The sequence below is a fragment of the Alosa sapidissima genome, chromosome 8, assembly GCF_018492685.1.
Source record: "Alosa sapidissima isolate fAloSap1 chromosome 8, fAloSap1.pri, whole genome shotgun sequence".
NCBI classification, from domain to species: domain Eukaryota; kingdom Metazoa; phylum Chordata; class Actinopteri; order Clupeiformes; family Clupeidae; genus Alosa; species Alosa sapidissima.
In genome coordinates this window covers 22,236,826-22,255,499 of record NC_055964.1, presented here as the reverse complement: position 1 = coordinate 22,255,499, position 18,674 = coordinate 22,236,826, and the positions used below count along the sequence as shown (strand labels likewise).

The 18,674-nt window shown below is 38.3% G+C and overlaps 1 protein-coding gene across 1 annotated transcript; it reads left to right on the top strand.

Moving 5' to 3' along the window:
* The first annotated feature begins 184 nt into the window (after window positions 1-184).
* LOC121715707 (hydroxycarboxylic acid receptor 2-like) lies at window positions 185-17,344 on the top strand. Its single transcript, XM_042101597.1, is given in 5 exon segments — window positions 185-225; window positions 1,994-2,022; window positions 15,730-16,100; window positions 16,678-17,273; window positions 17,275-17,344. Coding segments are annotated over 5 exon segments (1,107 nt in total).
* Window positions 17,345-18,674: the final 1,330 nt, after the last annotated feature.

Below are 18,674 nucleotides of genomic sequence, written 5' to 3'. Positions count from 1 at the left end.
AGTTTTGACCATGTCAGCCAGAGATACCTGCGATTACACCTCATTTTTGCTTTTTCATTTTTAACTAGGTGGGGCTATACATCAAATGAGTGGTTATGGGATGGGTTGACATGGCCCCTTAAGACATGTCAAAAAATGTGGTCCTCCTTGGGTCCTACAGTTCACGAGATATTCACAGAAAACTATGTCCACCCTACCCTACTTTCTGGGGGTCCAGTCCGGCAGGTAAAAACTAAAAACAATGGTTCTGTGTCATCCTTGTGGGGCTACATGCCCACCAAGTTTCATGCCCCCACGGTCTTTCAGTGTCCCGGGAATCATTGTCAACACAAAATTACTGAAGAAAAAAAAAATCCGGAAGAAAGAAAAACTCTTGACTAAACCTATATGCCGCTTCGCTGTGCGGCAGTCATAATAACGGCTTCAAACTTATGATACACTGACAGAGAATGAAGTCTTTGACATCAGTGAAGTCTGTCAATGCATGCCCAGAATGATATTGCACTATGTAAAGCTGTTGGTAAGACCCTTTTAGCTGGTTTTTAACTAGCTTGGTACTGTGTAACTGCTAAATGGGTTATATTGACACCAACGGGCATAGGCTATACATGGATGATACACGAGGCAACTTTTTGAGCAATGTTGAAGGGAACCACATAATGGCTTCCATGTATTCTGCTGATTCAAGAAACTGATAGTTCAAGTTCTCAAGAAACTGATGGTTAAAATTCTGACGAAACTTGAGGTGGGTATTGTGTATGTGAATTAATGGACACTGCCCAGACAGTTTTTAGGTTACATGTTTCTGTTCTTGATATGTACCTCAAGATATTACAACATTGGACACAATCTGACAAGTTTTTACATCAAAGGAAGAAGGTGAGAAGAAGAAGTGACAACATTAGACACAATCTGACAAGTTTTCACAACAAAGGAAGAAGGTGAGAAGAGGAAGTGACACTGTCACTGTGGTCATGTATACTCCCCTCACTCCAGGGCTCGAATTATCTTTTTGTCTTGAAGGGGGTCTCTCTATCTCATAAATAAAAAGTTGGCACACCCCGCGTATAGCCTAACAAGGCGATACAATGAAATAGCCTAGGCGCAAGTGGCGCTTTTGTGCAGTAGGCCTACAGTATATGCGCATGGTAGGCCTAGGCTTTACCTTGACACACGCACACAACAGACATAGATTTTTCATAGAAATTGATTACTTTTAATTAATTTCAACATATTATTGATTATAATAGTCCATATCTCATTTCAATTTCACAATACAAAGAAATAGACTAAACGATTTAGTCTGTGCCATTCTCAATTTCACAACGTAACTCATTTAAACCAGACCATCGTCTCAGATAGGCTATCCTCAGTGTCAAACACAATAATGCATGTAGTGTAACTTATACACAGGGGAAAAAGCACTAACTGGCAGAAATGAATAAAGCCAGCCAAACTATGTTCTAGTAGGCTAATGTGTTTGAACCGTGGAAAATTAATAGACAAACAATTTTGGAGTTTGCACTGAGATATTGTCGGGTAGCCATTGAATATTCCGACATCAGAGATTGCTAACAGGTGTTTCAAAATAGCTGGGAACTTTCCGGAGCTCTGAATGGCAGAGGATAGCTAGATCATCAGACAACACAATCATTGTAGGCTGCATTATGGGCCATAATTTATGGCTTTGTCAATCAACATAGAATAGGTGAAGCATGGGCGTAGATTTAGGGTGGGACGCCAAGGACTAGTCCTAATCAATATTTTATGATGACAAAATTGTCCCCACCAATATTTTAGCGAACTTTTTGTGGTGCTGATCATTCCGTCAGCCAGCACAACAGTACAAGAAACGTCGTCATATGATTCATGATTTGCTGAAAAACAGAGGGGGAGGGTGAAGGGTTATCTGACATGCACGCTACAGTAGCTGTACACGCACGGAGAGTGTCAAAGCACAGGCTACTGTAGGCCTACTTGTTTGCACTGGCAGTCAAGCTAGCGGGTGTGTCAACGACAACGGTGAGTTAGGGCTGTCTGCCAATACGTAGCCTATCCCAAAAAAGGCCAGAGTAAAACATTGTGATATTCCCATTGCTCTTCAGCATGTACATGTTTGAACCTTTTTGTTGTTTGTAGATCAGCTTTGTCACCCAAAAATACCAAGCTTTTTCATTGCAGTCTAGGCAAAATAATTAGCCATACAAACTGGCAACTGGTGACCAGGCTTTCAAATGCGGAATTTACTGTGTAAAATAGCATTAGCTGTTAGGATATTACCCAGGATATTGTCACAGCTAACAGCTTCTGTAATCTTTCAACCAAAGTTAGGAGTCATGTTGAATAAGGGTGTGCCGCATGGACAGTCACATAGGCTATAAGTCACCATCATTGACTGTTAGGCTAATTGGGCTACCAATCTTGCAGTCGCAATAAACAATGGAGCCAAGACATTTCCCTGTTCCTATATTCTGTTTATGTAGGCTAATGTATTTGTGAATGTAGCCTGCACAATGCAAAGAAATAAAAGATAAACTGGTGCATTTCCATACTCATAGAAATTAACATTGCGAGAGACTTATCTCTTCTATGATCTCATCCCAGAAATATTTTCTTTGACTAGTTAGTTTTTTTTTACATTTATTTTATCTAATGACATAGCAAACATGATGAATTGAATCCACATATCCTTGCACTTGCGAAACTATTTTTCAGCATTCAATTTCCTCTTAAAAGTGACAGGCAATTAGATTTACACACCAAATGTGATGATATGTACAAGTGTAGCCCAATAATTTAAATATCAATATGATGTAATCAAATTACTAAATATGTTTAGCTATTAGTAATCATGCAGATCATAAAATACCATAAATAATTATCAATATAAATGTATAGTTTATATGAATTCCAAAATATGAAAAAGAAACCTATGACAACCATCACTTTCTATGTGTGTGTGTCTGGAGGGTCAATCAAATTCTATGATTGCCAAAAATTCTATGATTGCCATAAAAAATCGCAATAGTATCAAAATCGAGATTCTTCACTTGCTATTGGTATTGAAACAATAATGTTGGTATTGTGACAACAGGAGTTGTGGATGTGTCCCCACCAAAGCTGAGACCAAACCTACGCCCTTGAGGTGAAGCGCAAGTTCAACAGCAAACAGGACTTTTCAGCACGTATCAAACCACGTAGGCTAGCCCAATGAACACCTATGCAAATAGACAAAACACTCACATCAAAGCAGGGTGACTTCTTCAGATTTGCGAGTGCTGTCAAATCGATACGGTTTGCTCATATAGTCTAGTGGTGTGGTGGTGAAGTGTCATGCTGCGTTCAAGAGCGTAGTGTAGGTCTACGTCCCGTAGTAGCTTAATTTAACGTCTTTAATGGTAAGAGATCGCACAGGGATGGATAATGAGCGGTTGTTTAAGATTAAATTACAATGCCAGACACCTTCAGATATGAGAGACCCCCTCAGGTTTTTGACTTTGTTGCTTTCATGGGAGCCAGTCCTCACTCTATGGGAGCTCGGCTCCCTCTGGCTCCCACGTAATTCGAGCCCTGCCTCACTCCTATTTGCGCGTTTAGGAGAGTTTGGAGAGAGTTTGGCCATAAGGCCAAAATGTTTGTTTACTTAGCCCTGTTGCTAGTGAAAATAAATCAGCGAGAAAAAAAAATTGGAGTCTTACAAAGATGAACAGACACTCCAGGCCATGTAGACACCATGCAAATGCCTTTTTGGAAGAAAGTTCAGGGCCTTTTTTTTAGTCCCAGTCCGTCTCTGCCGCAGTGGCGGTTCTAGACTCAATTACTCCCCGGGCGAGATCCCCCCGAGCGCCCCCCCCCCAACAACAAAAAAATCTTCTTTTTTTTCAAACAGTCATTTTTTTATTGAGACATTTTAAATGTCATTTTTAAAGCAACAACAGGCAATTCTGCACAAACAAGCAGATGGCAAACAATGAGATGGCAAAATACTGCTTACAGCATTGCCAAATGACAATGAGGCAATTCTGCACAAAACCGTATTAGAACTTAAATAAATACACAATAGGCCTATATACATAAAAGTGGCAAATATAACTTACAATCAAATATAAAAGTAGAACAGCAATAATATTAATAAATATTAAATAAAATCACACAAATTTGAAAATATTCACTATAGACATAAAGTGTCAAATATATAGGCTTATTCACTATAGACATAAAGTGTCAAATATATAGGCTGATGGCTCCTCCTCATCCTGTGAAACAGGGGCTGTGGGTGGCTCATCTTGAGCAGTGGCAGAGGATGCTCCAAAGTATTTTAGAAGTGCCCCTGAAATTGCAATTGAAATTGTCATTAAAAGACTTCAGGCTACAATTTAGCTCTTATACAAAACAAAACATCCATTGATAGCAAATTTCATAAACATGCCCTTAGGCCTACATGCTAAATGTCTGCTGTCATATTAAATTAGGGAGGAACAACTAGTTATTTGGTTACTGCCTCGAATAGGCTACTATGCTTTGCACTCTTTTAGTTATGACTGAATGATTGTTGTGATTAAACTGCTGTCAGGGATTTGTTGCAAATGCCAAGTGTTCGTCTTTGAAACTAGCCTACCTACCTTGTTACATGAAAATTGCGTTGTCTAAACAGCAACGTTAACCAAAATGATGGAAATAAATAATCAGAACTTTTGAGGTTTTGACCGTTTTGTTGCAAAGCATAATCCATCTCATGGTGAAATTAGTTGTTGTGTTTGTTAAAACCGAATTATTATTTTATAGGCTAAGCATAGGTATCATTGCAATATGGCTAACAAACGTAAAAGTTATACTAGGCTAGGCCCTATCAATTAACATTGACGTTAGCCCTTCACTCATGACATGATACTGTTATTATTAGGACATTACATACCTTTATCCTTTGCTCGTTTCTCCTCTTCTACTTTTCTTTTTTTTCGGAACTGGGCACCTGATGGCTTTGACCGCTTTCTGTCCATCGTGTTTGGCACTCGACAGTCGACAACAATCCACAAATTCCCATGATCCACTCGCGACCACAGTCAAGACCAAACAAATTCACCTGGGTGACCTCTTAATCGTTTTGTCACCTATTTTTATTAGCCATTTCACACAGTTAATTAAATGTGCAGGAATCATAGGTCTGCATTCATAACATTATGAGATGTGCGTTGTTTGGAAGAAAGTCAAGGTGTGACTGATTTTAGCCCACTAATAGACTGGTGTAGGCTACTATACAGTGGATCCCCATTCATCCCCCCTTTCGCGTTTCATTAAGGAGACCCAGAGGTGAACTGTCCCCCGCAAACCCCTCCCTTCGCCCCTTCCTCTGCACAGTGCAGTGCAGTAGGCCTACCTTCTGAGCAACAGGGGCGCCAATTCCCTAATTCCTCACACAAGTGATGGATAATAGAAAATCGTTTTGCGACGTTTATTACAGTGCATGAAAATGCACTGTACTGTTATTCCAAGGCTTTTTACAGTGCATGAAAATGCACTGTACTGTTCTTCCTAGGCTTCTTATTACAGTGCATGAAAATGCACTGTACTGTTCTTCCTAGGCTTCTTATTACAGTGCATGAAAATGCACTGTACTGTTCTTCCAAGGCTTTTTCTTCTTCTTATTCTTCTTCTTCTAACGCAGTTAATGCAGCTTAAACCGTTTAACGTAGAAACTTCATTCAAACTATGTTACGTAGGTCTTACTTAGGACATGTGGGCTTTGTATTTTTCAACTTTGTAACTTTTATACTTTTTAAACTATTAATTAAAAACTAGTCAAAATTTCCCCATAGACTTAACATGGGCTGATGACATCACAATAGAGCCGTTAAGCAATTAGAATCCTATGGCAGGTGTTCGGGCCACCTGGACCAACTACTAACTGTTCGGCCATTGTAACTGTTACTTGTCATCAACTATGACTCCTACCCACTGTAGCTAGTTAGCTAAGTCACGTGGTTAGCATAATTAGCATGCTAGCATGTTAGCATGCTAGTTAGCATTTTTAGCAAAACTGCTTAAAATGATTAGCTAAGTTAGCTAAGTAATGTGGTTAGCATAGTTAGCATGTTAGCATGCTAGTTAGCATTTTTAACAAAACTGCTAAAAATGATTAGCTAAGTTAGCTAAGTAACATGGTTAGCATAGTTAGCATGCTAGCATGTTAGCATGCTAGTTAGCATTTTTAGCAAAACTGCTTAAAATGATTAGCTAAGTTAGCTAAGTAATGTGGTTAGCATAGTTAGCATGCTAGCATGCTAGTTAGCATTTTTTAGCAAAACTGCTTAAAATGATTAGCTAAGTTAGCTAAGTAATGTGGTTAGCATAGTTAGCATGCTAGCATGTTAGCATGCTAGTTAGCATTTTTAACAAAACTGCTAAAAATGATTAGCTAAGTCACATGGTTAGCATAGTTAGCATGCTAGTTAGCATAACTGCTAAAAATGATTAGCTAAGTTAGCTAAGTCACATGGTTAGCATACTTAGCATTTTAACATTGTTAGCATGCTAGTTAGCATACTTGGTTAACATTATTATCTTTGTTAACATAGTTAGCATAACTGCTAGCAAACATTAGAGCCATTCCAACTGTCAGTTATCGTCAACTATCTACCTAAATAATTTAACCATTTAAACTATCCACCTATTTAACTGTTCAGTCATTCCAACTATATTAAACCTCATCTACTTAGCAACCAATATAGTTTGTTTTTACTCTGTATGATTTTTTTACGTTATAATATAATAATACGTTTTACGCTTCAGGAAATGCTTTTCTAGTTCTTATTCTTCTTCTTCTTCTAACGCACTTAATGCAGCTTCAACCGTTTAACGTAGAAACTTCATTCAAACTATGTTACGTAGGTCTTACTTAGGACATGGGTGCTATGTATTTTTCAGCTTTGTAACTTTTATACTTTTTAAACTATTAATTAAAAACTAAGCAAAATTGACTTAACATTATGATTATGACATCACAATACGGCCATTAAGCAATTAGAATCCTATGGCAGGTGTTCGGGCCACCTGGACCAACTGCCAGTCTCAGGCTTTAAGCATACAAACTGGCCCTATTAAGACTACACATTCTGTTCAACTGCTTCCTCTGCCAAAAACTGTTTCAAAATAAAAGTCCTCACTAGAATATTTTACTGTTAAACAATTTAACCCTTTAAACTACTGAACTTTTTAACTGTTTAGCCATTGTAACTGTTACTTGTCATCAACTATGACTCCTACCCACTGTAGCTAGTTAGCTAAGTTAGCTAAGTAACATGGTTAGCATAGTTAGCATGCTACCATGTTAGCATGTTAGTTAGCATTTTTAGCAAAACTGCTTAAAATGATTAGCTAAGTTAGCTAAGTCACATGGTTAGCGTAGTTAGCATGCTAGCATGTTAGCATGCTAGTTAACATTTTTAGCAAAACTGCTTAAAATGATTAGCTAAGTTAGCTAAGTCATATGGTTAGCATAGTTAGCATGCTAGCATGTTAGCATGCTAGTTAGCAATTTTAGCAAAACTGCTAAAAACAATTAGCTAAGTTAGCTAAGTAACATGGTTAGCATAGTTAGCATGCTAGCATGCTAGTTAGCATAGTAACTTTGTTAACATTATTATCTTTGTTAACATAGTTAGCATAACTGCTAGCAAACATTAGAGCCATTCCAACTGTCAGTTATCGTCAACTATCTACCTAAATAATTTAACCATTTAAACTATCCACCTATTTAACTGTTCAGTCATGCCAACTATATTAAACCTCATCTACCTAGCAACCAATATAGTTTGTTTTTACTCTGTATGATATTTGACATCATATTTTTTGCATTTTCATGCACTGTATTTCCTTCAGGAAATGCTTTTCTAGTTATAGTGCATGAAAATGCACTATACTGTTCTTCCAAAATTTCTTATTCTTATTTTTCTTCTTCTAACGCGTTTAATGCAGCTTCAACCGTTAAACGTAGAAACTTCATTCAAACTTTGTTACGTAGGTCTTACTTAGGACAATTGGGCTATGTATTTTTCAACTTTGTAACTTTTATACTTTTTAAACTATTAATTAAAAACTATCAAAATTTCCCCATTGACTTAACATTATGATTATGACATCACAATACGGCCGTTAAGCAATTAGAATCCTATGGCAGGTGTTCGGGCCACCTGGACCAACTGCCAGTCTCAGGCTTTAAGCATACAAACTGGCCCTATTAAGACTACACATCCTGTTCAACTGCTTCCTCTGCCAAAAACTGTTTCAAAATAAAAGTCCTCACTACAATATTTCACTGTTAAACAATTTAACCCTTTAAACTACTGAACTTTTTAACTGTTCAGCCATTGTAACTGTTACTTGTCATCAACTATGACTCCTACCCACTGTAGCTAGTTAGCTAAGTTAGCTAAGTCACATGGTTAGCATAGTTAGCATGTTAGCATGCTAGTTAGCATTTTTAGCAAAACTGCTTAAAATGATTAGCTAAGTTAGCTAAGTCACATGGTTAGCATAGTTAGCATGCTAGCATGTTAGCATTCTAGTTAGCATTTTTAGCAAAACTGCTTAAAATGATTAGCTAAGTTAGCTAAGTCACATGGTTAGCATAGTTAGCATGTTAGCATGCTAGTTAGCATTTTTAGCAAAACTGCTTAAAATGATTAGCTAAGTTAGCTAAGTAACATGGTTAGCATAGTTTACATGTTAGCATGCTAGTTAGCATTTTTAGCAAAACTGCTTAAAATGATTAGCTAAGTTAGCTAAGTCACATGGTTAGCATGCTAGTTAACATTTTTAGCAAAACTGCTTAAAATGATTAGCTAAGTCAGCTAAGTAACATGGTTAACATACTTAGCATTTTAACATTGTTAGCATGCTAGTTAGCATAGTAACTTGGTTAACATTATTATCTTTGTTAACATAGTTAGCATAACTGCTAGCAAACATTAGAGCCATTCCAAGTGTCAGTTATCGTCAACTATCTACCTAAATAATTTAACCATTTAAAGTATCCACTTATTTAACCGTTCAATCATTCCACCTATATTAAACCTTATCTACCAAGTAAATCATTTACCTATATAAACTATCCACCTATTTAACTGTTCAGTCATTCCAACTATATTAAACCTCATCTACCTAGCAACCAATATAGTTTGTTTTTACTCTGTATAATATTTGACATCATATTGTTTGCATTTTCATGCACTGTATTTCCTTCAGGAAATGCTTTTCTAGTTCTTATTACAGTGCATGAAAATGCACTGTACTGTTCTTCCAAGGCTTTTTCTTCTTCTTATTCTTCTTCTTCTAACGCAGTTAATGCAGCTTAAACCGTTTAACGTAGAAACTTCATTCAAACTATGTTACGTAGGTCTTACTTAGGACATGTGGGCTTTGTATTTTTCAACTTTGTAACTTTTATACTTTTTAAACTATTAATTAAAAACTAGTCAAAATTTCCCCATAGACTTAACATGGGCTGATGACATCACAATAGAGCCGTTAAGCAATTAGAATCCTATGGCAGGTGTTCGGGCCACCTGGACCAACTGCCAGTCTCAGGCTTTAAGCATACAAACTGGCCCTATTAAGACTACACATCCTGTTCAACTGCTTCCTCTGCCAAAAACTGTTTCAAAATAAAAGTCCTCACTATAATATTTTACTGTTAAACAATTTAACCCTTTAAACTACTGAACTTTTTAACTGTTTAGCCATTGTAACTGTTACTTGTCATCAACTATGACTCCTACCCACTGTAGCTAGTTAGCTAAGTCACATGGTTAGCATAGTTAGCATGCTAGCATGTTAGCATGCTAGTTAACATTTTTAGCAAAACTGCTTAAAATGATTAGCTAAGTTAGCTAAGTCACATGGTTAGCATAGTTAGCATGCTAGCATGTTAGCATGCTAGTTAGCATTTTTTAGCAAAACTGCTTAAAATGATTAGCTAAGTTAGCTAAGTCACATGGTTAGCATAGTTAGCATGTTAGTTAGCATAGTTAGCATAACTGCTAAAAACAATTAGCTAAGTTAGCTAAGTCACATGGTTAGCATAGTTAGCATGCTAGCATGTTAGCATGCTAATTAGCATTTTTAGCAAAACTACTAAAAACGATTAGCTAAGTCAGCTAAGTCACGTGGTTAGCATAGTTAGCATGCTAGCATGTTAGCATGCTAGTTAGCATTTTTAACAAAACTGCTAAAAATGATTAGCTAAGTTAGCTAAGTCACATGGTTAGCATAGTTAGCATGTTAGCATGCTAGTTAGCATTTTAAGCAAAACTGCTAAAAATGATTAGCTAAGTCACATGGTTAGCATAGTTAGCATGCTAGCATGTTAGCATGTTAGTTAGCATTTTAAGCAAAACTGCTAAAAATGATTAGCTAAGTTAGCTAAGTCACATGGTTAGCATAGTTAGCATGCTAGCATGTTAGCATGCTAATTAGCATTTTTAGCAAAACTACTAAAAACGATTAGCTAAGTCAGCTAAGTAACGTGGTTAGCATAGTTAGCATGCTAGCGCTAGCATGTTAACATGCTAGTTAGCATTTTTAGCAAAATTGCTAAAAACGATTAGCTAAGTAACATGGTTAGCATAGTTAGCATGCTAGTTAGCATAGTAACTTTGTTAACATAGTTAGCATAACTGCTAGCAAACATTAGAGCCATTCCAACTGTCAGTTATCGTCAACTATCTACCTAAATAATTTAACCATTTAAACTATCCACCTATTTAACTGTTCAGTCATTCCAACTATATTAAACCTCATCTACTTAGCAACCAATATAGTTTGTTTTTACTCTGTATGATTTTTTTACATCATATTTTTGCATTTTCATGCACTGTATTTCCTTCAGGAAATGCTTTTCTAGTTCTTATTCTTCTTCTAACGCATTTAATGCAGCTTCAACCGTTTAACGTAGAAACTTCATTCAAACTATGTTACGTAGGTCTTACTTGGGACATGGGTGCTATGTATTTTTCAGCTTTGTAACTTTTATACTTTTTAAACTATTAATTAAAAACTAGTCAAAATTTCCCCATAGACTTAACATGGGCTGATGACATCACAATAGAGCCGTTAAGCAATTAGAATCCTATGGCAGGTGTTCGGGCCACCTGGACCAACTGCCAGTCTCAGGCTTTAAGCATACAAACTGGCCCTATTAAGACTACACATCCTGTTCAACTGCTTCCTCTGCCAAAAACTGTTTCAAAATAAAAGTCCTCACTATAATATTTTACTGTTAAACAATTTAACCCTTTAAACTACTGAACTTTTTAACTGTTCAGCCATTGTAACTGTTACTGGTCATCAACTATGACTCCTACCCACTGTAGCTAGTTAGCTAAGTTAGCTAAGTAGCATGGTTAGCATAGTTAGCATGCTAGCATAGTTAGCATGCTAGCATGTTAGCATGCTAGTTAGCATTTTTAGCAAAACTGCTAAAAATGATTAGCTAAGTTAGCTAACTCACATGGTTAGCATAGTTAGCATGCTAGCATGTTAACATGCTAGTTAGCATTTTTAGCAAAACTGCTAAAAATGATTAGCTAAGTTAGCTAAGTCACATGGTTAGCATAGTTAGCATGCTAGCATGTTAGCATGCTAGTTAGCATTTTTAGCAAAACTGCTAAAAATGATTAGCTAAGTTAGCTAAGTCACATGGTTAGCATAGTTAGCATGCTAGCATATTAGCATGCTAGTTAGCATTTTTAGCAAAACTGCTTAAAATTATTAGCTAAGTTAGCTAAGTCACATGGTTAGCATGCTAGCATGTTAGCATGCTAGTTAGCATTTTTAGCAAAACTGCTTAAAATGATGAGCTAAGTCAGCTAAGTAACATGGTTAACATTGTTAGCATGTTAGTTAGCATAGTTAGCATAACTGCTAAAAATGATTAACTAAGTTAGCTAAGTCACATGGTTAGCATACTTAGCATTTTAACATTGTTAGCATGCTAGTTAGCATAGTAACTTGGTTAGCATTATTATCTTTGTTAATATAGTTAGCATAACTGCTAGCAAACATTAGAGCCATTCCAAGTGTCAGTTATCGTCAACTATCTACCTAAATAATTTAACCATTTAAACTATCCACTTATTTAACTGTTCAGTCATTCCAACTATATTAAACCTCATCTACCTAGCAACCAATATAGTTTGTTTTTACTCTGTATGATATTTTACATCATATTTTTGCATTTTCATGCACTGTATTTCCTTCAGGAAATGCTTTTCTAGTTATTATTATTCTTTTTTTTTTTTTTTTTTTTTAAGCGCTCGTGCCGCCCCCTACAAGATGCCGCCCCGGGCGACCGCCCGGTTCGCCCGTACCTAAAACCGCCACTGCTCTGCCGACTGCTGTTCCCGCTGTTCATTCTTGTGAAGCCCTGAATGAAGGGTTCCCGCGGGGTCTTAAAAAGTCTTAAAAAGCCTAAAATTCAGAACTTTAAATTTAAGGCCTTAAAACGTCTTAAAAACGGCCAGATTTTCATTCCGAGGTCTTAAAATTCATTTAGTCAGGTCTAAAAAATATTTTACCATCGTTCATTTCCAGAAACGCTGGCCGCAGAAAGTTATTACAAAGTAGCAAAAAAGTATTGAGTCGTAGCTTGCAAAGCAGAGCTCTAGCGTCTTTGCTACCATTGTAACAAAACCAGCAGAATGTTCAGAACATTGGTTCAGTGTGTTGTAGTTCTTTCTGGGGGATATTGGTGTTGGTACGTAGCCTACGCAGTGATAAATCTACAAATCCCGTGATAAATGCAATACCTGACCGCAAAATACGTCTGCGTCTCCTCAGAAGTTTGGCTACATGTGGAAAATGGGAAAGTGTAGGCCTACTTTCAACGAGACATGGATCCAGTGATGCCAGTAACGCTACTCTATTTTGATTATTATTTTTTTTTTTCGGTAACGAGTCTAACATGCTACTATTTGTAGCAATCAGATTCAAGTTACTTATCCAAGTCACTGTGCGTTAGGCCTACTATTTTTGTCATTTACCTTAGTAAAAGATATATTATTTGCTTTTTTCTTGTCTCGGGGATTAACACTCACGTTTTCAGCATGATGACTCACGTGTAATACCACGCAGCAACACAAACATAAACAACAATAGAGGGAGGAGAGAGATGCGCATTTTAGCTATACAGTCATTATTTTGAGTTTGTGTCCGCTAAACATGATAACATTAAGGTACGTTGTACACTCTGTGCTGGTGACAAAGTGCTGTCTAGCTAGACATCCCAAGTCTCCCGAAGTTCTGGGAGTCTCCCGATAGCGGCTTCCTGACGCCCGCAAATTAGATAAAATCTCCCGGAATCTAGAATGAACAAGAGCGCGCAAGCCAGACCGGGAATTCAAATCACGTGTGCATCTGAGTTTAGCGCGCACATGACGGAGAGGGAGAGAGAAAGGGGTGGTGCGTGTGTGCCTGAAGCGCATCCAAGACAGAGAGCAGAGTCAGTGGCCCCCAAAAAGGAACATCTAAGACCCATTTCACATCAGACTACACGAAAGTGTACCCTTGTCTCATAAGAGTAAAACATAATTGTATCATTGCCCATGCCAATTGTAGCATTGCCCGTGGCTGCAAAAGACTTGTTGAGGTGAGTTTAACAAGTGTCATTTAATTTGCTATTATTCAGGCCTATACTAGATGACTAGTTGCCAAGGCTACATGAAAAGCCTTTTCTTTGCAAACACCGCGCTCTCCCATTTGTTCTCTTTTTGAAAATGAAAAGCCCAAACTACCAAAATCTACATATTTTATCATCAAAATTTCTATCAATAGGCCTTCCTTATTTGGTGTAGTGACTAGACATTATTGCACAAACATCTGAATTTCAGTATCTAATTAGGCTAAAGGGCTACCTCCCTAAAGTTACTTTTTTTCAGGTTGGGATGTCTGCTATACATTGTTGACATTACTGTTAAAATGCATTTCCAATAAAGTGAGTATTGGCAAAACCAGTTATCATTTTTATGTTGAGGCGGTGGGGGTGTTGTCAGCAGCTGCTGAAAGTAACTAATAAAGTAACTTGTAATCTAACTTAGTTACTTTACTGATTACTTGATTTTAAAAGTAACTAAGTTACTTTTTAAAGGAGTAATCGGATTACTTTTCCAAGGTAACTGTGGCAACACTGGCTAGATCACAGTGATGTCTGCTGTTGGTTACAAGTGGTACCCAGCTCCAGGTACGAGGCTCGCTGCAAACTTTGCAAAAAAACTATTCAATTAGGGACTCTGGGTGTGAAGGCGCTGGAGTCACAAGCCAGAGCATGCAGAGAAACATAAGCTAGCCGCAAAATGCAAACTGTTTATCAGCACAAGCCGCTAACATCATTTTAAAGCTCCGGTTTCGCTCTTTCAAGTGACATCTGTGCGACTTGTGCGAGATAAGTACTCCGTGAGCAATTCAACAGAGAATAATGGAAGTGAATTTGGACGCATATTAATACTTTTGATCATCTTTGGGTGGTTTCAGCTCCCCCAAAATACTGTAAGCCTAACAACGTCTTTGACAAGGCTCATACACATACCCCACCCACACACATTCTAATGCAAACACACACGGTGCAGTGCAGTGTCCAACCAAAACATACTTTCACACCCAGTTTCAACTCCAGTCTCATTTCTGACTTTGTTGATGAAATCTATTCTATTTGAGGGCTAGTTTGTTTTAGATTATTTTCATTTTGGGCTTAAGGTTTTGGGCATTTGGTACGTGAGGATATTTTTCCTTCAGTATACTACAAGTGAGCAATGTAAAAATCAGTTGGGTTGTAGACGTTGGGTGTGGAAGGTTACTAGTTTGATTGCTTTATCTGCTTTAATCTATTATTAAATTAATGCTTTTTCAACGACTTTTCAATGATTTTTTCAGAATTTCTTTGATTTGAATATTTTTTGGTAATGCGTCGTGTAGGTCTTAAATTTCAATCTTTATGGTCTTAAAATGTCTTAAAAAGGTCTTAAATTTGACTTACTGAAACCTGCAAGAACCTTGTGAATGGTAAATTGGTTTCATGTTCATCTTGTTAATGTATAAGACACTGTCGCTATACCTGTCACTAGCTTGACTCAAGGGGAGACAGTCTTCATTAACTTGCGTGGACCTACGCAACTTAGTATAAGTATATATACTTTTTTGATCCCGTGAGGGAAATTTGGTCTCTGCATTTAACTCAATCTAGCTTTAACTAGCTTGGTACAGTGTAACTGCTAAATGGGTTATATTGACACCAACGGGAATAGGCTATACATGGATGATACATGAGGCAACTTTTTGAGCAATGTTGAAGGGAATCACATAATGGCTTCCATGTATTCTGCTGATTCAAGAAACTGATTCAATTCAAGTTCTCAAGAAACTGATGGTTAAAATTCTGAAGAAACTTGAGGTGGGTATTGTGTATGTGAATGATTGGACACTGCCCAGCCTGCCAGTTAACTGCCTGCCTTAAGTTTTTAGGTTACATGTTTCTGTTCCTGATATGTACCTATATTACAACATTGGACACTATCTAACAAGTTTTTACATCAAATGAAGAAGGTGAGAAGAGGAAGTGACACTGTCACTGTGGTCATGTATACTCCCCTCACTCCTATTTAAAAGAGTGATGTGGAGTGCTATTAACAACCCTGACTGCTATTAATAATCCTGACTTTTCATTTCCAAAAATGCTCTCAGAGCCAAACCTCACAACTCCAATTCCTGATGGTGATGGTGGTGGCTGTCCACCAGTCGGTGTTCAACTGAAAGGCGTGATCTTAACATTCTTCACCATTGATGTCATACTGGGGTTGTTTGGAAACACACTCGCCCTGTGGATCTTCTGCTTTAAACTGAAGGCTTGGAACCCCAACAACTTGTTCCTCTTCAACCTGGTCATTGCAGACTTCCTGGTTCTAGTGAGTCTGCCATTGAGTATCGACACCTTTCTTAGGGGCTATTGGATATTTGGAGATGGCTTGTGCCGGATCCATTTCTTCCTGATGTTTTCCAGTCGTTCGGCCAGCATTGCATTGATGACTCTGGTGGCCATTAACCGGTACTTTAAGGTGAGGAAACTATTATGTTAGTACTACTATACAGTGTCCACACTGAGCTCTCAACATGTCAAACATATTTATCACAGGATACAGGATAGTACCAAACAACTGATTAGTGTTCTAGAAATGTTGAAGCAGTGATTTTCAACCAGGAGTAACTTACCGGTACTTTGACCCAAGAAGCTAGCTATGTTAATTATAATTGAGAGACAAAATAGTTTGCTAAATAAATCTAATGATAAATGGTTGTAATTGTTTGCTAATTAGTTGCCATAGCAATCAATTATTGATACATAAGATAGTTAATTATATTATAACTACAGTATAATAACTGTAGTAATAATGACTTTTTTGTCAATCCAGAGAGTGTGTGTGTGACTTCTCTGAATGTGAATAGGTGTCACCTTATGGGATATCCCCTTGGGCATGTGTCTTCCACTGAATCCTGCAGTATAGAGCTTAAGGGCCCAGACCACAATCAGTAGATTTATTGTTTTTTACTAATTCTGAAACATAATCTGATTGAAGAAGAAGAAAGGACTGTGACATTATCAAACGTTTTTTCATCACAGTCCTCTTGCTCCAGGTGGTCCATCCTCACCACTACTTTAACCGCATTACCAAGCAGCAGGCTGCATTTGTTTTGCTGTTTGTCTGGCTCCTGGTGATCAGCACTTGGGTTCCCATGCTGGCATTCAACCATATCAAGAACATCCACAACAACACTCAGTGCTTATTCTTCGTTTCATACAAGGAGGACGGTTCCACCATCCTGGTGGGTACGTACCGTATCCTGGCAGTCCTGGAGTTCATCCTTCCACTGGCCATGCTGCTCTTCTGTTCCATCCAGATCTCCAGCTCCTTGAAGAAGCGACAGATGGGAAAACTGGCCAAGGTGCGCAAGGCGATGAGAGTGTGTGTCGTTATTGTCACAGTGTTCATGGTTTGTTTCCTGCCCACCACAGTGACGACCATCGGGGTGTTGGTCATCCGCTCGTATCGCCCATGGGACTGTAACGCCTTCTATACCTTCACCCAGATCACCATTGTGTCCTTTGGGTTGAACTTCCTGAACTCTGCCCTGGACCCCATCATCTACGTCTTCTCCAGCACCATGTTTAGGAGGGCGCTGTTGGGTGCTCTGCCACGTGCCCTGCGCTGCGGACAGGACACAGAGGAGAGCAACTCAGTCCACCATCCAGCAAGAGCTGAAGTCCATGAGAGCTGACAGCTGGAGTGAGGCCATATCATAAACTGCTCCTGTATAGAGTGCCTAAGTCCTGCCCTCCGGCTTCCGGTCCTAAGAAAAATATGAAGGGGTGTCAAATTGACAGAGATAAATTGCGCAATGAATTTCACTAGCCTGGTTAACACCAGGCCACTTTTCGAATCTCAATTGAAATTGAGAATGGATCTGGAAAGGCTCCATTCGCCTTATTCACCCGGCGGCCAGAACGGAAATGCGGAAAAACGAAAACACAGAATGGCTTCTATGTTTACCCTACCCGGAGAGCAACAGCGAACCCATGTTTCTACTTCGCTCCGTCCAGCACATGGATTTTTTTATTTTTACTGTTTATTAGTTTGTTCATGTCTGTATGTGTTAGGTTTGGGTACGCTGGCGAGTCACGCCGCTCACTGAGACAATTTGGTCATGGTAATCCTGTGATTTCAAAACTTCCACAATCATTTGTACAGTTGGCCCCACAAAAAAACCCCATTTCGAAATGCCTGGGCTAGGTTTGGGTACGCTGGAGAGTCACGCTGCTCACTGAGACAATTTGGTCATGGTAATCCTGTGATTTCAAAACTTCCACAATCATTTGTGCAGTTGGCCCCACAAAAGAACCCCATTTCGAAATGCCTGTGCCATTCACAGTTTGTACTGCTGTTTGTTGTCCTGTTTGTCCTGTCAAACTATTTTCACTATTGGTCAAAATGTAAATAAAATGTAACAGTTAGTAGAACTTTCTGTATTTGTAATAGCATTGTGACAAAAAGTTTTAGACTTCATCTGTTACATTGATTAAACCAGTCTATGGATTAAACTGTGTTCATATTAAGTCGTTGAAAATGGTTTATAACGACTGAAGAAATCAGCTAATTTATTTCTTGAAGTCTAGCTAGTTTACTAATAGCCTAATGTTATTGCAAATATGTATTTAGTGTAAACAGTTATTATTGGTATTTCATCATTTTACATTAACTGCCTAATGGCAACTATGTTACAAATAGTAAAGCATAATGGTACCCTGTAGCATGACCAAAGTTAGCAGGTAATATAACTGTAATGTAAATTACTTGCATGGCATCTTGCCTGTCTCACTTCCTCCAGTGCACTTGGGGTCAGCTACAGGGTCTTTAGCTGGTAGCACCTTTCACTGATGTTTCGCCCCCTAGCCAGTACATCTCTGGTTGTATAGGGATGTCTCCCTGCTGCTGACCCTATTTGGGTGTCTGGCCCATGTGTTGTCTTTCCTCCATAGCCACAGCCAGTAGCTAGCTCTCTCTGTCTCCTCTGCTAGCTCCTTGCTGGCCCTCTGCAGACTTGTGCCTGACGTTCCAGCAGCTCTGAGAAGCTGG